Source organism: Alexandromys fortis, unplaced genomic scaffold (genome assembly GCF_014885135.2).
Source record: "Alexandromys fortis isolate MF-2015 unplaced genomic scaffold, M_Fortis_MF-2015_v1.1 scaffold_20, whole genome shotgun sequence".
In the NCBI taxonomy this organism is placed as follows: domain Eukaryota; kingdom Metazoa; phylum Chordata; class Mammalia; order Rodentia; family Cricetidae; genus Alexandromys; species Alexandromys fortis.
The window spans coordinates 3,096-28,754 of NW_026067903.1; the positions used below are offsets into that span (position 1 = coordinate 3,096).

General features: G+C 46.6%; 2 protein-coding genes across 2 annotated transcripts; both read right to left on the reverse strand.

Annotated features, from left to right (window-relative positions):
- Positions 1-15,343: 15,343 nt before the first annotated feature.
- On the reverse strand, positions 15,344-20,954 carry LOC126496946 (uncharacterized). Its single transcript, XM_050134666.1, has 2 exons — positions 19,229-20,954; positions 15,344-18,406 (listed from the first exon to the last, which is right to left on the reverse strand). Exons 1-2 carry the CDS (start codon positions 20,952-20,954, stop codon positions 17,616-17,618), a joined length of 2,517 nt encoding a protein of 838 aa, XP_049990623.1. The 3' UTR covers positions 15,344-17,615.
- Positions 20,955-20,993: 39 nt separating this feature from the next.
- Positions 20,994-23,802, reverse strand: LOC126496947 (uncharacterized). The gene has a single exon (XM_050134667.1). The coding sequence runs from the start codon at positions 23,226-23,228 to the stop codon at positions 21,189-21,191; it is 2,040 nt and encodes a 679-aa protein (XP_049990624.1). The 5' UTR covers positions 23,229-23,802; the 3' UTR covers positions 20,994-21,188.
- Positions 23,803-25,659: the final 1,857 nt, after the last annotated feature.

Here is a 25,659-nt window from a genome sequence, read left to right on the forward strand (position 1 = left end):
ACGACAGCCACGACTGAGCATTAAGTACTCAGACACCTCCATACTGGATGGTAACCTACCCCAGGGAGAGCAAAGGAGAACATAAAAATAAAAGGGGGGGAGGTGAAGAGGAGAACTCATAACCTAACTAATTTAAGCTTGAATTTCCCAATTAAAATAGGCAGATTCATCACCTGTTGTTCATCAGACCAAAGGTTTTGTGGGGGAAACTGGTCTGGTTCTGGGTCAGCATAAAATGCATGTCTTGTCTTGTGCGTTCCAACCTTTCACACAGATGAAATTGTACTACCGCCGTCAGCTGTGAGAGCAACGCCCCACTTCAAATCTCCCAGACACCCTTTCTGCTTCAGTAAGCTGCTGTTGCTTACTGATGCTAGCAGCTCTCTGTAGCTGGGGATCGGGAGGTTTCTCCTGTTTGACTCCTCCAGGCAAGCTTAGCCAATGCTCTGGCAGAGTTGATTCCAAGATGATTGCCAAGGCCACCACCCCCAGCAGGCAAATTTTATCATCCTCCCTTTCTGAGTGTGACAGGAGCCATTACCAGGCCATCAATAGGACTCAATAAACTTCAAAAGATTAGAATTATTTTCCCCAATCATAACAGAATTAAATAGAATATGAAAATACAAAAAAATCTCCAATTACCTTATGACTAAATATGGCATATTTCCATACAACCCACAAGTCAGAGAAATTAGAAAGAACTTCACCTTCATGTTGAGAATGTTGATATTGCCTTGATGTGTCTCACTGTGGGGATTCAGCAAACACGGTGCTTTAGAGCAAAGAATAGGCTCAATGTTGATAGTGAAAGGAAAGAGGGAAGGCTTACTATCAACTATGTTTGCAGTGCCAAGAGCCACCCACACTAAGAGAGCAAGTAAGCCACGCCTGGAGGTAAAGGTCTGAAAGTCCAGTTACTGCAGGAGGATCAAAAATCCAGGGTCAAGCCACAGCCTCAAAACAAATTCAAGACCAACCCTGCCTCAAAGTAAAAACTAAAATCAATAAATAAACTAAAATGAAGGGCTGGGGATGTATTTCAGTGGTAGAGAGAGTACTTGTTTAGTATGTATCAATACAAAACAAGTAGAGAATGTGAATCAATCAATAGGGGAAGTCAATGAAACAGGAACCTTAAATAAGGTAGTGAAAGCCACAAGTTAACTATCTAAAAAAAATGTAAGTTTAGCTGGCTCCGAGCAATACTAATGATGAGATGATGTGAGATGAAGTCTAACGTCCAGGAGTGTGGCCCCTGCGAGCCTGCTGACCCTCAAGGGAGATAAGGGAACTGGAAGGAACTCCATGCTAACGAATCTAACAGCTTGTGTGCAATGACCAAATTCCTTGAAATATGTCACTTGAAATAAACAGCATATAAACACATAGCAAAACCCGACTAGCTTCACAGCTCAAGAACTTGAACTCATAATCAAACACTTGGTCAAAGACCTCTTCCAAGCTCAGATAATTCACGGAGGAATCCTGCCAAACAGCTAAGGAAGAAGTGATGCCATTTTTATTCAAAGTTATGGGTCAGCATAATACAGACATCAACTGGGTGCATGGATGATGTGAAAAAGGAATTGCAGACTAATATCTTTCATGAAAATATTTTTTTTAAATGCTCATTGAGAAAATACCAGCAATGCCGGACGGGAGAGAACGCTCTCTGTAGTGAAGAGCACTTGCTGCTATTACAGAGAAATGGGGTTTGGTTCTCATAGCCCATATCCATTTGTAACTCCAGTTCCAGGGTGATCCGGTGTCCTCTTCCGGCCTCCATAGAACTGCATGTATATGATCCACAGACATTCGGGTTGCATGTGTGTGGTGCAAAATACACATACACCTAATATAAAAATAAAGTCTTTAAGAAATACAAGCAATGTATAAAACAAATAAGAAACATAACATGTCATGCTTAACTGGTGCTTATCCTGTTTGTGTTAAACATTAAAAAAAAAGTATCAGCCAAGGTAATTTATCATAACCCGGAAGTAGAGGAGAGCAATCAGTGTCATCCCAACTGAGGCTGAGCAAGCAGTTACCAAAACACACCACATCATAAAATTCCTCAGCCAAGTGGGAATGCAAAAAGAACTTCAGCTAATAAATGACCCCCAGGAAAATTCCTTCAGTGTTTAATGGGGAGCCAGGGAATGCTGGGAAGAGCAGCCCTTATGCTGATGTAGGTCCTTGTAGGGGTGGGAGTCCAAGAATAAGAGATGAGAAGCCAAGTCTGAGAAGGAAGTATAAAATTAACTGTAATCATAGATGATGTGACTGTTCGTGCAGAAAACACATGAAATCTCCAAAGGTTGCTGGACAAGAAAGTGAGTTTAGTAATCGCTAATATATAAAGTTGATATGCCCACACCGATTTTTTCCATTTTCTCATCGATAGTCCATTTTATTTCTCTACTAAATTTCACCAAAATAGAAAATGCTTTCGGCAATTCAACAGGAGGTATGTAAGACTTCTCTGCACAGAAATATCACTGAAATACTTTAGTGACAATCTATATAGGTGAGTTAAATCAATTACTTCAATGGTTTGGAACAGTATCTGCATTTGAATCGACAAATTCAACTCAGTCTCTGTGAAAATCCTGCAGACTTCATTCCTGAATTTAAAAGATGACTCCAGACACAGCCACCAAATCCTCTAAAGAAGAAGGATGTTGGAGCACTGATCGGGTCTTGAGATTCCCATAAAGCTACATTGACCAAGACCGGGTAATATTGGCGTGCTAACAGACAGGTAGATCGATGGGCCACAATTAGACACAATTGTGTAGTCCATTGGATTTTAATAAACATGTCAAAACAATTTACTCAGAGAATAATTAGTCCTCTAGAAAGAAAACAGTTTTTGTTTTTCAACTATGAAGTTAAAAATCAGACTCAGCTTTTGGCAGATTTCTGGTTTGAATTCTTTCATGTGTGATCTGTGCCTATGTGCCTATCGGTATGCCTGGTCTCTTGGATTTCATTTGCGTTTTAAGATAGGGATTTCCATCTCTGAGAAACAGACAAACCAAAATGCTCCTGGACGTGGTATGGATTGTCTTCACTCTGCAGATCCTTGTACGCAGTTCCTGACACGTGTGGTCCTGTTGTCTTCTTTGACCTCCTTTCAAATGATGTTTTGTAGTTTTCAGTGCACAGGTCTCTTGCCACCTTGGTTTAGAATTTTTACACTACTATAAATAGAACAGGTTTTTTGGATTGTCCATTGTTAGCCTTTAAAATACTGTTGAGTTTTGTGTGCTGGTTTTACTCTGCAACTTTGGTGAATTTGAGGTTTAGGAGGGAGGGAGGGAGGGAGGGAGGGAGAGAGAGAGAGAGAGAGAGAGAGAGAGAGAGAGAGAGAGAGAGAGAGAGAGAGAGAGAGAGAGAGAAGGAAAGGGGCGGGGAGGGGGAGAGAGCTAGAGAGAGTGTTCTTTGGGAATCTCTTCATATAAGACCATATAGTCTTCCAAAGGGATATTTTTACTTCTTCCAGACCAATTAGAATTCCTGTTCTTTCATTTTCATTTCACTCTGGCAGGGCATTAGCGACGGTGGTGACCAGCGGTGTTGAGAGTGGTCATTTTTACCCTCTGCTCATAGAGCAAACACTGCCAGTCATTCTCTATAGATCACGTGTTTGGAGGTTAGTTAGGGTTAGTCTGCCTATTATTTGTTTGTTGATTTTGTTTTAATTATTCACGGGTATAAATGTGTCAGATTTTCTACGTTTGTATAATCAAATCGACCTTGTGGATTCCCTTCATTCTGTTAATGATGGTGCACTGGGAGGAAGAGGCAGGCAAATCTCTGTGAGTTCAAGGTCAGTCTGGTCTACGGAGTGAGTTCCAGAACAGCCAGGACTACATAGAGAAACCCTGTCTCTAAGAATCGCCCCCCAAAATGGAGTTTTGTGTATTGTCCCCCTTCTCCCTTCTGCGATGGAAGAAGCTAGCCAAGGCCACACACATTTATAGTTTGGGCTCCCAGCTCTATCCTCGGCTTCCTCTTGCATTCCAAGAATAAATCTTACCCAGTCATTGTGTGTAATTCTTTTAAAGTTGTATTTTTTTAAATAAATAATTTCTTGAAACCAGTGGTTAGAAAAACAGATTCTGGAAACCAGAAAAACATCTTATTTTTAACTCGAAGGTTATAATTCTACAATAAAAACATATACTATATCCAAAACACAGGCAGCTATGTCCCCAATATTAACACCTGGCAAGGCTGTCTTCTTTAACTTTCTCGGCATATGATTAATGTCTCCTTTCATTAACCTCTAGCCTTCCAATTTTCCCTACCAAATGAGAAAGTTATCACTGAAGAAGTTTGTCACAGATAAAAATTAATGGCTTAGAATTGATCACATGGGAACCGGTTCATTGCCACGTCTACTCTATCACATAGGTTTAGATGCTGGTTATTGATAAGTATTGGATCCCTGGTTATTGGGTTCCTTCGCCAATGCATTAAGCCAAATCAAACCAAATTAATAAGACCAGATTTAATAAACAGAGCAAAGCAGCAAAGCAAAGCAGAGCACTCCCAGGTGCTTGGAAAGGCAGGAGAGGAATCTCATGGCAGGTCTGGTGACCACCAGTTCTTAAATACTTGTAGGTGTGGTGTTGAGCAGCTCCAGGGGAGGAGCTGACTCTCACCAGGTTTTCTGAGGACTGGGTCTGGAATGGAAGGAGTCAGGCCAGGACCCCAGCCAAACATCTGGGCGGGTTTGGAATGAGGGTGAGTGAGGCTGGAGCCGAGGCGGAGCTTCCACTTCAACCATTATTCTTACATAGAGTGCAACAGAAGAGAGTCCCAGGTCTACCGAGGTTTACCAACTGCTTCACAAATGAAAAAGCCAGGGTTCTTCACGAGTTAGGTTCTTGCCCAGTCATGTTGGTCTGTAAGGACTGAGGTAACGTCAGGAGCCTGGCATACTCCAGGGGCCTCTCCCAGCTCATCCTTCGCTTCCTCTTGCTTTTTGCACTAGCTGGGGACGGGGTTGGAAACTCAGTGTCGGTCCATATGTACCTGCCTGTGGTGCTCCTTTAGAGGAAGAGGAACCTGGGGTGATGTCATCGTCGAATGCTAACCTACACAAGAAAGCTTTCCAGTTTTGCTTGGCGATACTAAACTTTGTTTTATAAAAAAGATTTATTTATTTTTAATGGTGTGTCCTGTGTGTGTTGGTGTGTGGGTGCGAGCGCTTGACTGTAATACTCAAGGAGACCAGGGGCAGTGGATTCTCTGGAACTGTGAGCTGCCTGGTGTGAGTGCTGGGAACTGAGCTTGGGTTCTCCGGAAGAGCAGAATGTACTCAGGACCACTGAGCCATCTCTCTAGCTCAATAATGCAAAAGCCCTAAGTAACCTCAGATGGTGTTCCCCTCCTCAGGCCAACAGAGAACACGTGGTAGCCGTCCACCTCCGTGTGTATTACCTGGCGAGTCAGGTCATTCGATTGTTGTCCTGCAAGCATTGAGTCATTCAGTTTGGGGCAAGGCTTTTCTGTAATTATATGTTTTTTTTTTTTTTGCCTCCATGCAGTGTTAATTACAAAGTTGGGGTAAACATGCTTAAGCGAGGAGAAGTACTAGATTATTCTTGCCATGAAATTTTATTCAAATCAATTCATATAAAGTAGACTGGAGGACTTGCCTTAAAATATATTAAATTAGAGACCACAGATTTTTTTGTTGTTGTTGGTGGTGGTGGTGGTGAAATACATTCTGTACTTATTCTTTTGTTGAGATTAAGCTGGGTGCTTCTTTGTGAAGGGCTCTCCTGGAAGATGTGGAAGGACATTTCTGAAGATGGTTGTTCTGGTTATTTTCGTGAGTTATACATTTTTTCCAGATATTTAATTATACAATTCACCCAAGAGATACATACTTAGTTGACTTTTGAAAGCAGACACTGAAATTTTCAGGTAATAGTGTGACCTAAGTATCTAACTAAACACGATCGAGACTTTTTAGAACAGCCGGGTGATGGTGGCGCATTCCTGTAATAAAACCCAGCATTTGGGAGGCAGAGGCAGGTGGAGTTCTGTTAGTTCAAGGTCAGCCTGGTCTACAGAGTGAGTTCTAGAACAGCTAGGACTACACAGAGAAACCCTGTCTTAACAAACCAAAATCCAAAACCAGAGAGAGACTTTAGAACAAAGACAAAGTTTATTAGAGAATCTAAAAGTTAGGCTAAAAGGAACCCCTTCCCTTACTCTAAGACCAAGTTAGATGGAAAGCAATAAACATTTTTATGTCAAAATTTTCTTTCTATTCACAATACAAACAATACAGAATCTTTTCCACCCTTCCCAATGAAGTTATCACCTGCTTAGCTGATATTCCAAACAGTAGCTGCTCTGGGGTGCAGCAGGCCTGTCGGAGGCAGGGGTGGGCATTGTAACCGCTGGAGTGATAGGGAGCAGAACAGATTCAGGACATAATTTACAGGGAAGGACACTGTCAGAGAGTCAGAAGCCTAGGCTTAAGCTTGCCTCTGTCCTCTAATGAGTTTGGTGAGTGCAAGTCAGAAAACTTCACTGGGCCTCTGACTTTGCACTGAGAGATGAGATGCTCAGAGCCTCAGGCCCTCGTCTAACACGCTCGCCCAGCCCAGTGGCTTTCCAGCCCGGGCTTGCTACTCACATCTGATTGGAATTAAGAGAGCGAACCAGGATGGGGAACAACTGTGCTGGTTAGTTTACTATCAGTTCGACACAAGCTCGAGTCATCTGGGGAGGGATAACCTCCGTGGAGAAAATGCCTCCATCAGATTGGCCCATGGGGCATTTTCTTTATTGATGATTGAAGTGGGAGGGCACAGTCCACTGTGAATGGTGACCCTTCTAGGCAGGTAGCAGGTTGATCAAGCCATGGAGAACAAGCCAGCAAGCAGTGTTCCTCTATGGCCTCTGCTTCAGTACCTATTTTCAAGTTCCTGATTGGGTTCTTGCCCTGACTTCCCCCAGTGATGGGCTGTGATATGGAAGTATAAGCCAAATAAGCCCCTTTCTTCCCCAAGTGATGCAGAGAGCATCTAGGACACCTGTAGGACTCTGGTCTTTTTGCCCTCTTATAATTAGCATAGGATAGTTATTCAAAATAGTGTCATGTTTATGAGCATATATAATGAGTTTGAATCCCATTCACCCTCTCTTATTCCTGGATTTTTCTCCAATGGTTTGTTCATTTGTTTGCTTGATTGTTTTGAATCTGGATTTCACATACAGAAGAAAACCTGTGGTACTCGCCTTTTAGAATGTTGGAGTCTTATACTGTTACACCTCTTTTCTTATACATGCCATATTTTATCCACTCATCTTCGTGGCTTGCAAAGACCATTCTTTTAAAAGATTTATTTTATTTTATGTTTAATTGTGTGTACGTGTGTGTGTGTGTCTATACAGGTGAGTGAAGATACCCAAGGAGGCCAGAGGCATTAGATTCCCCTGGAACTGGAGCTACTGGTGGTTGGAGCCCCTGACTTAGGTTCTTCGGGACCAAAAACTCCAGTCCTCTTGCGAGAGCAGTACGCGCTCTTAACTGCTGAGCCGTTTCTCTTTAATCACTAGAACAATGGAAAATAATGCTCCTGAAAAACTTGAAAGTCCAGTGCGCTAAAGAAAACATCTCTCAATAATCACTAGGTGCAGTCTTAAGTCACCTAAGAAGCCGTTTGCCCTAAAGGACACAGGCACAGAGCAGACAGGCTGGGAAGGCAAATACAGGTTAGCTCTGGTGGGAATAGAAATTCGAGCTCTCTGTCCAAGTCCATCATTCCCCTGTGGAGAGGGTGAGCGCATTTGTTTACAGAGTACCTGGTCAGCTTGCTTTCCAGCCGGCCAGTGACTCACTGTCTGCTGATGGAGAGAAGCGGAGCCTTCCGAAAACTGTTGGCCCAGACAGCTTATTTTTAAGGGTCCTTTCCCCTAGCTTTAAATCCACTGTCTGGACAACCTTTACATTTCTAAGCCTCAGGTTTTTTTTTTTTTTTACAAAGAACTGATAGACTGATAATACTGTGGCTGTAGATAAGGATATAAGAAAATTCTCAATACAAGGTAGCTGTTATGAAAAGAGTAACCATTTTATGGGTATTATTTTTCAGAGCAGGTTTGGGTCTATAGCAAACTGAGTAGCAGGTACTGAGATAGCCCACCTTCCACGGACTATCCCTGTTGTCGGCATCCCCACCGCAGTGGTGCACTTGGCATAGTTGAAGAACCCACAAGCCATATTGGTGTCGCCACAGTTGGCATTAGGGATGACCCTTGGTGCAACGTTCTGTGGACTTGTAAAATGTACATTAATATGTATTCACCACTACAATACCATATGGCAACTTTGTCATAGGTGCTTCAGGCCATAAAACCCTCCACCTTGCACCTGTCTCCTGCCCCTTGCTCTGTCTCCTGCCCCTTGCTATGGTGTCTCCTGCCCCTTGATATGTCTCCTGTCCCTTGCTGTGATGTCTCCTGCCCCTTGTTATGATGTCTCCTGCCCCTTGCTATGTCTCCTGCCTCTTGCCTCTGGTTGCTGGTCTGCATTTTCCAGAATGTCGTATGTAGATTGGCTAATACAGTCTGGCACTTCTTCAGATCAGCTTTTCTGCTTAGTATTATACATTCAAGTTTCCTCCACTCTTTTCATAGCTTTAGAGCTGAGCTGATTTCTTTTTGACAATGAACAATATACCATTGTCTGGTTATATCATTTTTAGTGTTATTGTTTTTCATAGTTGTACTAGTTCTTAGAAAAGAGGACCCTGAAGGAATTAGCTAACACACACACACACACACACACACACACACACACACACACACACACACGGGGAGATAACTGTGCAGTAAGATGGGAAGCAATTGCTCTACTCAGTGTGATTATGCAAATGACTAGCTAGCTAGGACAGCCTGCTCCAACAGGCAGAGACTATAGGAGGACAATATATGACCAGGAGCACATGGTTACTATGGAGAACCCAGCCGTAGGGAGGGAGAAGTGGGGCTGGTTGCTAGGCCCCTAGATGGCAAGGTGGGCAGAAGGTGGCAAGGCAGAGAAGGTGAGAAGTGAGGCAGATGGTGAAGGAGAAACTGTGGAGTGTAGGAGAATGATGGACAAGCAGGGATGGCAGTCAGAGCAGACAGGCGACGCAGTCATTTCCTCTAACCAAGCACTCAGGAGCAGCAGAGTGGGTGGGGCTGCCTTGCGGCAGTGAAGGGAACAGATTGAGAGAGTGGTTATGATAGCTTCACTGGGGTAGCAGAAGGTCCCAAGGCTTGAGGAGGAGGCTAAAGGCCATTTCAAGACAGAGAAGGAAAATTCTGTTCTAGGAACTAAATGGAGAGAGGAGTTTAGTGGAGATTTTAGCAGGCGGCGATGAATAAGATTTGACCTCTGTCTTAGGGTTACTATTGCTGTGAAGAGACACCATGACCATGGCACCTCCTATGAATAAAAACATTTAACTGAGGGGGTTCGTTTACAGCTTCAGAGGTTCAGTCCATTATTATCTTGGTGGGGAGCATGGTGGTGTGCAGGCAGACATGGGGCTAAAGCTGACTCATATGTAACAGGAAGTTGACTGACTGTCCCGAGCAACGTTTGAGCAAAAGACTTCAAATCCCGCCCCCACAGTGACATACCTCCTCTACCAAGACCACATCTACTCCAACAAGGCCACATCTTCCTCATAGTGCCAATCCTTTGGTGGGGAGGGCATTTTTTTTTCAAACTACCATAGTTTCAAACACTTGGAGGTGCAGTTATTCATGACAAATTGAGCTGAGGTATTTCTAAGTCTAGGAATTAGTATTGTAGACTGAATATCAACAGGAAGTGAAGGATAGGGAGCATCCTGACTGTTTTAGGTTGAGAGGGGGTTATAGTGATAGTCAAGTAATAGAAAGAAAGATAGATGTATAGAACACATACACACCCATCTGTCCATATCTACACATTCTGGATCCTTCCAGAAGGGAAGACAGGCTGATTACAAACTCTAGTACTACAGGGTGAATGCTATGCTTCTACAGGCTCGACATAAAGTGCAAGCCAAAGGGGTCTGGGATCAGCTTCAGTTCTTGTCACTTCTTTTCCAGTGTGCCCTTGCCCTTCCCAACCCCTAGTGAAGGCTAGCTCAGCGGAAACAGTTGAGTCCTCTGCTCTGGTACTCATCAGGGGAGCATCTCTCTACTTAGTTTGCTTGGTGATAAATCCAGTCCTGGTGTGTACTTCCCTGGGGGCATGATAACCCATTTACACTTCCTCTGCCTCACGCTTCTCCACGCCCTAATCCAGATCCCACAGGAAGGATTCGGAGGTCATAGTGGACTCTCCTGTCCAGACTCCCTCTTCTGTGTACTCCATCAACTTGTAAAGAAATGGACCCGTAGTCAAAGCTACTGTTGGGGTGATCCCAGACATATACACCTTAATTCATTGCTGAGGCTCCTTTTAGGGGCTTCAACTCCTTTGAAGGTAGAGAGAAGTAGACACAAGTCCGTAGCTGGAGGAATCTTTCTTCCCTTTGTCAACTGCCAAGCCATGATCTGATCTCACTGTTCTACCTCAAGGGATGCTAGTTGAGCTTGTTGATTTAACGCAGGGTTCCTGTGGCATTCGACAAGTGCCCAAGTTTCCCTATGTCCTTCCTTCTTGTCCAGAAAGATGAGATAATAGAGATGAAGTCATACTAAGGATCTAACAAACTAAAAAATAGATGTGCAATATCATATAAAAGACCAGCTTTGCTCTCAAAGTAGGGTCAGTCTAGGGCAATGGTTCTCAACCTGTGGGTCATGACCCTTTGTGGGGCTCAAAGAGCCCTTTTACATGGGTTGCCTAAGACAATTGGAAAATACATTATGATTCATAATAGTGGAAAATTAGTTATGAAGTAGCAACAAAGATAATTTTATAACTGGAGGTCACCACAACATAAGGAACTATATTAAAGGATCGCAGCATTAGCAAAGTTAAGAATCACTAGTATAGGGACTGCTCCTATTATAGGTTTAGGACAACCAACCTTTCTCCTGCTCACCCCGGTGTTAGGTAAAAGGAAATCTAGCTAAAGCTCTGGCTTCTTCTCCTCCTGGTGATGTCCTGTCAGTTGCTCATTGGCAGCAACCCCAGCAGTCTTCCTCTGTGCCATTGCCTTCCCTCCTAGTGGTTGTTTGAAATGTCCCCCATAGATCGGTGCATTTGAACACTCGGTCCCCTGTGTGTGGTGCTGTTTGGGAAGGTTATGGGACACTTAGGAGTTTCAGTCTATTGGGGCCAGGCCTTGAGGGTTTATAGTCTGACCTCACTTCCTGTTCCCTTTCTCTGCTTCCTGTGTGTGGATGAACTGTGACCTCTCTGCCTCCTGACTGCGAGACTGGCCTCATAATACAACCCTGCTCCCTTGCCTTCCTCTCCAGAGGGACTCCTCTGTCCCTCCAGAACTGCGAGCCAACATACGCTCTTCTTCCCTGCGTTTGGTTTTATCACAGCAACACTAAAAATATTCCGTCACTCCTCTGGGTAGAGATGTGCCTTGGGGAGCCCTTCACACTTGTCCTGGCCTAAGACTGCTTCCCATTGCAAAGATCCTTTATTATTATTTTATTTTATTTGGTTTTTCGAGACAGGGTTTCTCTGTGGCTTTGGAGCCTGTCCTGGAACTAGCTCTGTAGACCAGGCTGGTCTCAAACTCACTGAGATCCGCCTGCCTCTGCCTCCTGAGTGCTGGGATTAAAGGCGTGCGCCACCATCGCCCGGCCCTTTATTATTATCTACCCATAGCGTTGGAGAGTAAAGAGTCGATGATAGTAAAGTTACAAGCAATCAGTACACTGGAAACTGGAGCTGAGGACATTAGTACTTAATCCTCTGTGTTCCTTGACACATGACTGAAAGGCCCAACATGAATCCATATCCAACATATTTTTCAACTAAACCCCAATGTTTCTCTCAAGGCTGTATATCTGAACTGTTAGTTATCTCTGAAGATGCAGTTAACTGAGTTCTCAGGACCTGTTGAGCTGGAGCAGGCTCTCCAGGAATCAGGCCAGTCTCTGCTGACTGTCTATCAGGGCCTTGATTCTTTCCTTCAATTGTTTTGGCATAAAAATTGGTCTCTCTGTGAAACTGGCCTTGATGTGTGGTCCTGGTGACCCCTCTCATTGTCCAATAACCTGGAACCTTCAGCTTTTCCTTGGTTAACCACAATAGGCCTGACCACCTACCCACTAAACTTGGGAGCTATTTGTGAATTCAGTCCAATTTAGATTTAAGACAAAAGAGCTCGCTATTCCTCCCTGGAATTTGCCCTGGAGGGAGATTGGGCAAAATGTCAAGGACGGACGTCTCCCTCCCTGAGTTCCTTTCAGTCCCCACCCCCACCCCCATCCTCAGAACATCCTCTTTCCTCCCCAGTGACTTGGCATCTCCTTCCACCTCTCAGGAATTGGTCACCTCCTGCCTTGCTCTTGGCACCCTAGCCTGAGACCTTCTCCACTTGCTTCTTTGGACTCCATAGGCTCAGAGCTCATCCCTATGTGGTTAGCACATGAGGAAATTAAGTCCTGCAGACATTAAGGAAAACTGAGGTCACAACACCGGTCAGGAGCAAATCTGGGACCAGAGCCCAGTCTCCAAACTTTGGCACAATGGTCTTTTGCTAATTTGTGGTTCATCCCAAGAATCTTACAGAATTCCATTTTTTTTTTGTGTGTGTGTGTGTGTGTGTGTGTTGCCCCACCCCGCATCTGTTCTCCTGTTACCATAAACCATGCCAGACACGGGCAGCTTGACTTTGGTTCCTCCTTACTCCGCATTCACAATAGTCTGGAGTCACGCTTGAACTTCACTGGGACCATAGATGTAAAGTCTTTGATCTTCTAACTTTCATTGGAATGATACACAGACACTGAAAAGCAGTCTTTCACTCTGAATATGTCCTGAATGCTGTGATTTATTCCTAATTTCTCACCAAAGTTTCGTAATCACTCTGGGTGGCATATGGAAAACTTATAGTTGATGAAGCTGAGTCTTGAGGAGGATAAGGGAGCTGGCCAACATCTCCTCCCCCAGAAGAAGAGCTGGGACGTTCAGCAGCAGTGAGTGGATCCAGCACTACCCAGTGCACCAGGCATTCTGTGACTACTGCTGTTTTGTTAGTGCTGGGGACCAAACCCAGAGCTTACTTTTCCTGGGTGAGCACTCACCTCACAACCTTACACTTGAGGTATCTAAAGCGTTGTCCCAGGTCAACAGCTTCACCTATGGAACTTGCTAGATTGTTAGCCCCGCTGAAGACCTACTAAATCAGAAACTCAAGGAGTAGGACAAGGTGCTTTCCTTTCTGCATGTCCCTCTCCATGGTGTACATTTTGGGATGTGGGATCCTTGCTGTCACCGGGACCACTGCTCTATTGGTTGAACAAATCTGTGTGATCCACAGCATACTTTGTCCTTCTTGTTTAATAATTCCAAATCCCCAGACACTGTCATTATTTTTTTATTAGTAAGGAGTTCAGCTTGCTGACTGTATGGGTTCTCTAACAACAATCACTATCACTCATATATACCTTGCTCCTCCCTCCCTCCTTTCCTCCCTCCCTTCTTCTTTCCTTCCTTCTTTTATCTTTTGGAAATTGGCAAATGCTAGAAAATGGAAACCAAAGGACGCAGAAGCATCTCCCAACCCCCCGCTTTGTCTTCCAGGAACTGATCATCTACAGCGGGAGACCAGCCGGGAAGCCTGGCATCTGTCAAGGAGAATAATGGGGTCATCCACTCAGCGCCTTGCAGTCTCCAGGCACACCCATGCCTCTCACTTAATACCCATGACATCTTGTGAATGAGGAAGTCAAGACTTTGATGTGGATCTGGAAGAAGAGAAACAGAAAGCTCTCAACGAAAAAGAAACCTTAGAATTTTGCTCTCTGAACGGGTTCTCTCCCTGCCCCATCGACAACCTGCTAAGAAACAGGTCCACAGTGATGCCGAGTGATGTCAACTATGTTTGCTGATGTGGGCAGCTCAGCATACTAAAAGCCTAGTAGGCTTGTGGCTTTCAAATCAGACTTATCGGGACTTCGTGGTGATAATGGGGTAGAGGAAAACAAAGATGGAAGAGGCAGAGTGGGTTGGGATAAGAGGAAAGAAAGTCCAGGGTCCTTTGCTCAGATTCTCTGGGAGTATCAGGATGTGTGGGATGGGATTCCTTGAAAGCACCACAGTGGGGTCTTTCTGCCATGGTCTCATGGGTAATAAAGCCTACCTTTACAAGCCTTGGGGGCTGAGTGATGAGCCCTCACAAAAGAATGCTGTCAGAATAAAGGCACAGGCAGGGCAGGGTAAGGTGGGGCAGGGCAGGGCAAGGTGGGGCAGGGCAGGGCAAGGGCAGGGGTTGATCCTCTAGCTCCAGGCATGAGTAAGAAGTTCATTCTCTTTTCTGCCCAGTGGTTTGAGGAGTTTCTTCCATTTAGCAATGAGAAGTGAGCATTCCTTGGTCACTGCTGGGCAGAGACCCAGTTGGAAGGCAGGTGATCCCTAGTGAAACCAAACTGAAACACCAAGCGGTTACTTTGGAAGCCCCCACTCACAAGCCAGAAAGGAGAAGGGGTGGGCTAGAGGATCAGGGCCGCTCTTCAAAATGGGAAGCCCTGAATCAGAAGGAAGCTGAGTCAAAGCTGTTTGGTGTTCTATTTGTTTTTCTCTAAGAATGTGTTGTTTTATGCCTTGTTGACATTATTTTGTTGGAATTGAACGTCTGTCACGCGCTAGTCCTTCTTTCCCACTAGGGTTTTCTCACACGAAATCTTTTGCATCTGGGCACAGCTGTCTTAAGCGCTTGTCTGGCCCCTATGCCCTCCTTTGTCTCTTACCTTAATTCGGTCTGGGAAGTACAGGGCAATGTAAAGTTTACTCCAGGTCCTTAAGTATGAGCAGGTGGCACACGTCTTTTGGACCCTGAGGAACCACAACTGGGGGTGGCTGGCCCCTTGCCTTAGGTGAAAGTGCCACCCAGCAAATAATTGGACAGCGGAAGTTTCAATCTTCTGCTTCTCGTCACATCTAAGAGGTAAAAGAGCATGCAGAGGCAAGAGCAGCTTCGTTTGCAACGCAGAAATCTCCCAGCAGAGTTTTCAGACCAGCAGAAAACCAGGAAGCGGCCTCTGCTCTCCAGGGTCACAGAAATGTCAGTCTCCAAAGTCATTAATTTCCCTATGTGAGCAGCAGGCCTGTGGACCGGGACTACAATGGAGCTCATGTTGGGCCCTAAAGCCCCACCAAGGAGGAGGTCGCCCCAAGAGACACTCACAGCACGGTTGATGCAATAGCAAGAGGAATTTTTATTCTGCCACGGCAGAGGTCCCTCAGCCTCGAGAGGAGAAGGACCCTGCTTTGTCTATTACAAGCTCTTTTAAAGGAAAAAACCACAAATTCAGGGAGGGGGTAGTACAGAATCAAAGGGAAAGTCCAAAAATCATTTGTCAACTGTTTTGACTAGTTCATACAATGGTCAGCTAACTCTACTTGATCAATGTTATGGCGGTTACAAGGAGGAACACCTGCAGGTCGTCTCACCCCAGTTCCAGGGTCCGGGTCTATTGGAGAAAGACTACAATGGGGATGGAAAGTACTCAAAGCTCCCGTGCACGCGTGGCTGGTTACTAGGGACCTGGTTCCCAGGAAGGGGGGTGCAGTAGTGCTAAGGTGCCTCCTAATGCTAGAGGCCTGGTTCCCAGGATGGGGGGTGCAGTAGTGCTAAGGTGTCTCAAAGTCTTTCATTTCCCCCCTTTGATTTGGTCGAATCTCAATCTTGAGATTCTCAGGGATTATCCCTAAGGGCATGATATTGCTGGGTCAACACCAAAGCTTGAGTAATGCTAAGTCGCTCACGAATGAACATCAGGAGTCGATTGAGGATGCAGGGCCCAAAGGTTAGGATGAGTAATAGAATGATCAAGGGACCAGTGATGGTGGAAATGAGTGTCGTGAACCAGGGGGAGCGGTTAAACCAGCCTTCAAACCAATTTTGATGTGCCTCTCTCTCTCTCTGTCTCTTGTCTAACCTCTCTCTGAGCTTAGCCATCGAATCTTTAATTACCCCAGAGTGGTCTACGTAGAAACAACATTGTTCCTTTAGGGCAGCACAGAGTCCTCCTTCTTGAAGAAATAGCAAGTCTAACCCGCGCCTATTTTGTAACACTACCTCGGAAAGAGAGATTATTGAATCTGCAAGCTTGGTGATAGATTGTTCTAGGGCCCTTAAGTCCTGGTCAATAGCTGCTCTTAATTCCTCAAAATGTTGGGGAATTTTGGAACTCTGCACTAGAGCAGTAGTACCGGTGCCAACACCAGCTGCCACCCCAAGGCCCAAGATCACTGCTAGAGTCATAGAGATGGGCTCTCGCCGATAACGGCTCGAGTGCCTGTCAAATTCATCCTCAAATGTGTTAGCAGGATAATAAATGACCCTTGGAACTAGTCGAACAAGCACACAGTAATCTTTGGTACCATCAAAAACTGATGTTGCCACGCAAGGCGTCAGGCCTGTACTACAAGCCCACCATTTATCTGAATCGGGGATCAGGTATCCAGTTTTAGCAGTTTTAGGGCTCTTAAGGGTCTCATTACATAAATGTTTGTAAGCAGCCGGTGGATTTCCCAAGCATGTCCCTGCACCAGTAACCTCTGTAAGAGTTAGTCTATGACTAACTCCCCAAGCGCAGCCCTCCTGGCTAGTTGTGTTATTGAAACCCCCAGATATTGCAATCCCTTCATAGTATGGGGGTCCTGCTGATAGGCATAGCCAGCAAGATTCTGTCATATTGGGGTCAGTACTATTCAGCAAAGAAAAAGCTCCCACTATTAGATTAAACAATCGCTGGCCTGTATTAGAGAGTGCCAGCGGTGAAGCAGGGGTAGCAGGAAGATTTTTAGGACTTGAAGGGGGACCCAAGGCCCTGGCAAGGGGGGGGGACCTCAGCCAGGGCTAGCTGTCCCTGGTCAGGCAATACCGGGTTGGGCCCTAGTGCCATGGTCATGGGAGGTGTTATAACAATTCTTAGGGTGAACAGAATTCCTATGTCTTCCCCTCCTGGATTATACAACCGTAAACCCCATATATTGCCTGTTAACCAACTAACCTTTTTTCCCTTCTCCGTGAAGGTGATTGTGATTTCAGATTCCCCTGATGTGGTACGAGTGAAAGTGACTAAGTCTTCTTTGCTAGCCCCCAACCAGGAGGTACTGACACTGGTTTCACATCCCCAGGCAGCACAATAAAATACTTCAGCCCCCCCACATTGCCAAGTTCGTCTTCCCCCAGGACAAATATACCATTCAGAATATCTGCATGTAGGATAAGAGTTCTCGGGAGTTCGTTCAGTATCTCCCCAAGAGTCTTTTGCTAGGGCACATAGGTCAAACTTTAGCTGGGGGAACCAGGTACCTAGGGGATGAACTCCAGTGGCTAGCCTCAAGACTTGCCCAGTCTCAAAGTTAGTCAGAGTCCAAGTTAAGTTCTGAGGTGTATGGGGGTTCTTAGCACTATATGTGGAGGGAAACACCAGGGCAAAGAACAGCAAGCTTGACAGGATCAGGCTTCCTTGACTAGTCTCAGTTTTAGAGGATTTTGGGTACGCTGAAGCTTCCATTTGGAAAGTTCTGGGTCGTCCTGTGGAGGTGCCGGCTTGACGTGAGACGCGTGGATCCAGGCTGCAATACCGTCCACTTTGAGGGCAGTAGGTGTCGTAAGAAGCACGGTGTAGGGTCCCTTCCAGCGAGGTTCAAGGTTCTGGGACCGATGTCTCCGCACGTACACAGAATCGCCAACCTGGAACGGGTGCGAGATCTCCGGATGCCCAGGCTGGTAGGCAGCAGCTAGGGGTCTCCACACTTGGGCCTGGACGATCTGAAGTGCTTTTAGCCGCGCCTGCAAATCAGGTTTGTGAGTAGCGGGGTCAGGAGGGGCCCTAAAGGAGGCCAATGGGGGAGGCCCCCCATATAGGATCTCATAGGGAGTAAGTCCAAGCCGAGAAGGGGTGTTCCGCACCCGGAACAGGGCTAGGGGAAGGAGCTGTACCCAGTCTCTAACGCCAGATTCCAAAGCTAATTTGGATAAAGTCTCCTTTATGGTTCTATTCATCCTTTCTACCTGTCCTGAACTCTGGGGTCTGTATGCACAATGTAATTTCCAATTAATCCCCAGTGTCTTGGCCATACCCTGACTTACCTGGGAGACAAAGGCTGGGCCGTTGTCAGACCCGATTACCTTAGGCAGGCCAAACCGAGGAAAAATATCTTCTAGTATCTTCTTCACCACCATTTGAGCCGTTTCTCGTTTGGTGGGGAAAGCTTCAGTCCAACCGGAGAAGGTGTCTATAAAAACTAGGAGATATTTATTACCATATTTTCCTGGCCTTATTTCAGTAAAATCCACTTCCCAATGAGTACCAGGTCGGTCTCCCCTTATTCTTATGCCCTCTGGGGCACTTTGCCGTTTTGCGTTTACCTTGGCACAGGGGACACAAGTTGATGTCACTTGCTGTATGAGTGAGTTAAGACCTGGAATATAAAAATCTGTCTTTTTTATAAGAGATTTAATCTTTTTATGTCCTAAATGAGTCCATCGATGCATTTGAGTGACCAGTTCAAAAGCATCTTTCTTGGGCAACATGGTTTTGCCCTGATATTTCCAAGCTTTTTGTTGTTCATCAAAGTCTGCATTAAGTTTCTGAATAGTCTCTAGATCCTGGGTTGAATATTGGAAATGATCTTCTGTGGAGGGTGGTGCCTCTGCCAAGGATAATATTTCTGAGTTAAGCGCAGCCTTTTTAGCCATCTCATCTGCCATCTGATTTCCTTTGGCAATAGGATCATTGCCCTTCTGATGTCCTGGGCAATGAATAATGCTCACCTTCTTGGGTAAGAAGAGGGCCTTTAATAGTCCCAGGATTTCAGTCTTATTTTTAATTTCTTTTCCAGCAGAAGTTAGCAGTCCTCTTCTTTTATAAATTTCCCCATGGACATGGGCCGTTGCAAATGCATAACGGCTGTCTGTATATATGTTTACTTTTTGTCCCTTTGCTAGTTCTAAAGCCTTAGTCAGGGCTATTAATTCTGCCTTCTGGGCAGAGGTTCCTGGGGGCAATGCCTGTGCCCATATGGTATTTTGTCCATCCACCACCGCCGCCCCCGCCTTTCGCTCACCTTCTTTAAAGAAGCTGCTGCCGTCTGTGAACCAGGTATAATCTGCATCAGGGAGCCGGCAATCAGTCAAATCCTCCCTGGTCCCGTGGTATTCTGCCAATATCTGATGACAGTCATGAGGTACCCAAACAGTGGGTTCCGAATTGGGGAGCAAGGTAGCGGGGTTCAGTAACGTCGCATTTCCAAATGTGATACGTTCAGGGTTGAGCAATAACGACTGGTAGTGGGTTATACGGGCATTCGAGAGCCATCTATCAGGGGGTTGACGAATTATAGTCTCTAAAGCATGAGGTGCTATTATAGTCAGCGGTTGGCCCAGAGTCAATTTGTCTGCATCTTTGACCAGGGTAGCTACAGCTGCTACCATACGGAGGCAAGGGGGCCATCCTGTCACCACATTGTCCATCTTTTTGGAGATGTAAGCCACTGGTTTTTTCCAGGGTCCCAGTTTCTGAGTCAGCACCCCTTTTGCTACTCCCTTGTTCTCATCTACGTATAAGGTGAATGGTTTGGTGACATCAGGGAGACTCAAAGCAGGGGCCGAAAGGAGGGCCCTTTTTATTTTATCAAAAGCCCGTTGTTGGTCCTCTCCCCAGAAGAAAGGGACGTTGGCTTTGGTAAGCGGATACAGTGGGGCGGCCATTTCAGCGAAACCCGGTATCCATAACCTACAGAAACCGGCAGTTCCCAGAAACTCTCGGACCTCTCGCGCCCCTTTGGGAGGGGGAATTTGTGCCACGGCCTGCTTCCGACTGTCTGTTAACCATCTCTGTCCACCCTCCAAGAGGTACCCCAGGTAGGCTACTTGCTTCTTGCAGATCTGTGCCTTTTTAGCAGATGCCCTGTAGCCCAGTTCACCTAATCTGGTGAGTAGGGCTCGAGTCCCTCTGAGGCATTTTTGCTCAGTCTCTGCGGCCAGCAGGAGGTCATCTACATATTGGAGTAAGATTACCTCTGGATTGGCGGTGCGAAAACTGGCCAGATCCTGGTGTAGGGCCTCATCAAATAGAGTTGGAGAATTCTTGAATCCCTGGGGTAGTCTCGTCCAGGTGAGCTGCCCAGAAACTCCTGAATCAGGATCTTTCCATTCAAAGGCAAACAATGGCTGGCTCTGAGGGCTAAGTCTCAGACAGAAAAAAGCATCTTTTAAATCAAGTACTGAGTACCATACATGGGTCGGAGGCAGGGTACTTAAGAGATTATAAGGATTGGGCACCGTAGGATGAATGTCTAGAGTGCGGCGATTAACTTCCCTTAAGTCTTGGACTGGTCTGTAGTCCCCTGTGCCTGGCTTCTTTACTGGGAGAAGAGGTGTGTTCCAGGGGGAATGGCAGGCCTTTAAGATGCCCAATGTTAAAAGTCTCTGAATGTGGGGCCTGATTCCTTCTCGGGCCTCGCGGCTCATGGGGTATTGTCTTATGGAAACTGGAGTGGCTGATGGTTTTAACTCTATTATCAAAGGAGGTTGATTGCTTGCCAGCCCCATACCTGCGGTTTCCGCCCAGGCCTGGGGGAAATCACGGAGCCATTTGTTATCGATGGGCAGCTCCGGGGGAGGAGGCAGTTCAAACAGTCTGTGTTCGTCCTCCAATCTTAAAGTTAGAATTTGAAGAGCCTGGCCAGTATTGTCAGTAACTGAGGCCCCATTTTCTGAGAAGTGAATTTGTGCCCCAACTTTGGACAGGAGGTCTCTGCCCAGCAATGGGTAGGGGCATTCTGGCACCATGAGGAAGGAATGAGTCACTTGACCAGTGTTTAAATTAACTTTTCTTTCTGTGGTCCATCGGTATATTTTTCCCCCGGTGGCCCCCTGAACCCAAGAGGTTTTTGAACTCAAAGGTCCATTTGCTTGTGTGAGGACCGAATGCTGGGCTCCAGTATCTACCAAAAATGTGGTAGGGTGCCCCCCCACTAGAAGGGTTACCCGGGGCTCAGGGGGGGGCTCTGAGCCCTGACTGTCCTAATCACTGTCTTCCAGGGCTAGGACAGGAACTGGCTTTTTCTTGGGTTCAGCTGGACGTTTTGGGCAGTCCTTGATCCAATGTCCTCTTTCTTTGCAATAGGCACATTGATCTCGGTCCACTCGTGGCCGCCTTTTGTCTCCCCTATCCTTGTCCTGGCGCTTCTTAGGTTGCTCTATACTGCGTACTGTTGTGGCCAAGATCTTACTTAACTCACGACTACGCTTTTTATCTCGTTTGTCCTCTCTCTCTTCCTGTTCCTTGCGCCTTCTTTCTTCCTTTTCCTCTGGTGTCTCTCTTTTGTTAAAAATTCTCTCTGCCTCCTTTACTAAATCTTGGAGGGAGTAACCCTGCAGTCCCTCCATCCTCTGCAGCTTGCTACGAATATCAGGTGCTGACTGGCTTATAAAAGACATTATTATATCAGCCTGGCGATCCGCTGCCATGGGATCAAAAGGGGTGTACATTCTGTACCCCTCCAATAGCCTTTCTAGAAATCCTGCAGGTGTTTCCTCAGGCCCCTGTATTATTGCTCTTACCTTAGCCAAATTAGTGGGCCGTCTGCCAGCCCCTTGGAGACCCGCTAACAGAATCTGACGGTAGAGACGAAGTCGCTCCCTACCAGCTGGAGTATTGAAGTCCCAATTGGGTCGGGTCAAAGGGAAGGCATCCTCTATCTCATTTGGCAACTGGGTTGGCCTTCCGTCAGCTCCCAGGACATTCTTCCGAGCTTCAAGGAAAACACGCTGTTTCTCCTCTGTAGTGAGAAGTATCTGCAAAAGCTGTTGGCAATCATCCCAAGTGGGCTGGTGAGTAATCAGAACAGATTCTATAAGGGCAGTAAGGGCCTGGGGGTCCTGGGAAAAGGAGGGGTTATGAAGTTTCCAGTTATAAAGATCAGAGGCTGAAAAAGGCCAGTATTGAAATTGGTCAGCCATTGAGCGGAGGGGTAGTGCCTGGGAAGTCCACCTTTCCCTTGCAGATGTCCCTCTGCGGAGCCGCAGCCGGCCTGCTGGCTGCGAGTTAGGCCCCCCCTCAGCAGTATCAGTCGTGTCAGGGCTAGGGGGCCTGTCAGGGTCTATATCAGGTTCAGCAGGTTCCCCAGGAACAGGCGCGAGGGGGGCTGCCTCGGCCTGGGGCAGAAGAGGCCGGGGATAAGGAGGAGGAGGGTCAAAAAGCAGGAGGTCTGACTGATTGTCAGAGAGGATTGGTGGTGTCTGGGTCTGGGACTTCTGTTTCGGTCGCTCCTGCATGGGGAAGAGAGAGGACAACGGGTCCAGGGGAGGGGCAGTTGGGGTTGCTGCCGCCCTCGGAGTCAAAGGGGTGGTGGAGGGCCAGGGAGCTGGTACTGGGTTTCCGGCTCCCGCAGGCAGGACAAATGGTTTGACCCAGGGCGGAGGGTCTCTGGACAAGCTCTCCCAAGTTACGATGTAAGGAACTTGATCAGGATGGCCCTGCTGGCCAGGCTGAAAGACTCTTGTCTTAACCTGCAAAATAATATTCAGATTAAATGTTCCGTCCTGTGGCCAGCCCACTCCGAAAGTGGGCCATTCCACGGAACAGAACGCTTGCCAGCGTTTCTTTCGGATTACCATAGACTGGTTGTGAGCTCTGTCCTCAACCTCTTTCCAGTGGTCTAAAGTCAAAGTTAAGGGGGTGGTTATTTGTTGTCCCATTGTACTAGATTCCAACTCAAAAACAAACACAAAGACAAAAACAACAATACAAAATGACAGACACAGACTCAAGACCGAGAGCCGCGCGGCAACAGACTGATGTAAAACTGATATTACAAACCTGGAAGGGAGTGGGCGATAAGAACCACACTCTCTAGAAACTAAGATGACCTGGTCGCTCCTAGTTTCACAAATTGCCTGTGAAGCGTCCTCCACGGCTGGGCCAGGGAGTGTTCCCGGACACGTCTGTCCCACTGCCTGGTCCCTTTCAAATACTAGCCCTGCGCAGGTACAATGTTCCTCCAAATCCCTGATGATCATAAACATAAGGCACAATAACAGAAATAGACGAACATAAAACATTCAGACAAGCGCGCTCTTACCTCCAACCGGGTCAGGAATGGGTCTGAGGGCGACCAGCACTTCCCGGCCAACGCACCAAATGTTGGGCCCTAAAGCCCCACCAAGGAGGAGGTCGCCCCAAGAGACACTCACAGCACGGTTGATGCAATAGCAAGAGGAATTTTTATTCTGCCACGGCAGAGGTCCCTCAGCCTCGAGAGGAGAAGGACCCTGCTTTGTCTATTACAAGCTCTTTTAAAGGAAAAAACCACAAATTCAGGGAGGGGGTAGTACAGAATCAAAGGGAAAGTCCAAAAATCATTTGTCAACTGTTTTGACTAGTTCATACAATGGTCAGCTAACTCTACTTGATCAATGTTATGGCGGTTACAAGGAGGAACACCTGCAGGTCGTCTCACCCCAGTTCCAGGGTCCGGGTCTATTGGAGAAAGACTACAATGGGGATGGAAAGTACTCAAAGCTCCCGTGCACGCGTGGCTGGTTACTAGGGACCTGGTTCCCAGGAAGGGGGGTGCAGTAGTGCTAAGGTGCCTCCTAATGCTAGAGGCCTGGTTCCCAGGATGTGGGGTGCAGTAGTGCTAAGGTGTCTCAAAGTCTTTCACTCTCTCTCCCTGGAGTCAGGATGTTTAGAAACTGCAATTTGATTGTCACTGGATAAACCACCACTGTGCTGTTTGGGGATAAATAGAGACCAGAAGGAAAGTGTGGTGTCAAGGGTGCCTCACAGTGCAGCTGTCCCAGCCGCGCTTCCAGGAGCCAGCCCACAGCCCTGTGTGGGGTGCGGGGCGGGGAAGGGGACTTTCTTAACAATTCAAAAAAAAAAAAAGTCTCAGAACTAAAACCACTACTGCCTTAGGCTGGAAAGTACCAGAGCTTGGCTGGTGGTAGCATCTGAAGGAGGGGTTCGTCTTGAACACTCGGAGCTGTTAGTTCACTAGTAAGAATTCACAGCTACAGCTACTGGAAATGCGCCGAATGTTTACACAGGGCCGTCCTTTTTCAGAGGCTTGGTGATGAAGGGTTGTGGACGGCCATTGTTCCCTTTGTTCCCCTCAGCTCAGAAAACAGAAAGTATAGCATCCAAAAGATGCGGTTTGTACAGCCCTGAAGCACAATCGGGGAGGTGGGTGAGGGGATGGGGAGTACAGAGAGGATCTGCCCTCCATCTCTGGACGGGCTGTGACCTTCAGACATTCTCCTTTCTTTTCAGTTCTGCTTGAAGAAAAGAAAAATGCCCTCCTGGCTATGTGAAGCCCACAGTGTAACTGGACACCATGCTTTCATAGGGTCTGCATTTTTTTTGTTCAAATTAGTCAAGGGTGCCAATTCCTGTTTCTGAAGGTCCACAAAAGTCCTCCAAAGATTCGTATCCTATGACTACAACCTGTCCTCTCAGCTGATCGGGCTCAGGTGGAGGGAAAACTGATCTTGCACCTATGCATTCCAGCAAACATCAGCTCACACGTCTGGCAGCAGTTCTGCAAGATAGCAACAAATCTGAGAACCCCCTATTGCCTAGGACTTTCCCCGGTCCCTGCTATGTGCAGATGTATAGACACTCACTATTGCTGTGTGATGTTTTTGCTCTTTTTACTCCTTGGGGGGGCCTGCCACCCAGCTCCCAAAGAAATCACACACATGAAGGCTTACTATTACTTAGGAATGCCTGGCCTGAGCTTGCCTTGTTTCTAGCCAGCTTTTCTTTTTTTTTTTTAAATATAATTTTTTTATTGAAAAAAAAAAAGATTTCCGCCTCCTCCCCGCCTCCCATTTCCCTCTCCAGTCCGAAGAGCAGTCAGGGTTCCCTGCACTGTGGAAAGTCCAAAGTCCCCCCCGCTCCATCTTGGTCTAGGAAGGTGGACATCCAAACTGGCTAGGCTCCCACAAAGCCAGAACATGAAGTAGGATCAAAACCCAGTAAACTATCCCGTCTACCTTTTCCCTCTGGGCTTTTCTTTTTCTTACTTCTGTATTTCTTACTTTCCTTCTTTCTCTGTGGCTGGCTGGGTGCCTGGCCCCTGAAATTCTCCTCTCCTTGTTCTCTCTTTGCTCCTTCTTCCTTATTTCTCCTTCTGTTTATCCTCTCTGCCTGCCAACCTATCCTTGCTCCTCCCTCACTGACTGTTGGCCCTTTAGCTCTTTATTAGGACCATCAGGTGTTCTAGACAGGCAAAGAATCACAGCTTCGCAGAGTTAAACAAATGCAACATAAACAAAAGTCACACAGCTTAATAGTCCCCCAACACACTGCTGTGTACCACATTACCAAATGCCACTAAGCCATGAAGAGTTGTGGCCTAGGAAAATGGACTGTGGGAAGGGCCTGGGAGGGTGGCAGACTGCTCCATCCAGGCCCTGGGCTGGTAGAGGGCATAATCTAGGGAGTTCACACAGTGAGGAGACTCCCTAGTGAAGCTCACAGCTGGCAGCC

Coding starts and splice junctions, on each gene's coding strand:
- LOC126496946 (XM_050134666.1), bottom strand. CDS start 20,954: ATGGTGCCAGAATGCCCCTACCCATTGCTGGGCAGAGACCTCCTGTCC. Junction 18,407..19,228: donor CAGCAGCTTCTTTAAAGAAG/GTGAGCGAAAGG, acceptor AATATCTCCTAG/TTTTTATAGACACCTTCTCC.
- LOC126496947 (XM_050134667.1), bottom strand. CDS start 23,228: ATGTTTTATGTTCGTCTATTTCTGTTATTGTGCCTTATGTTTATGATC.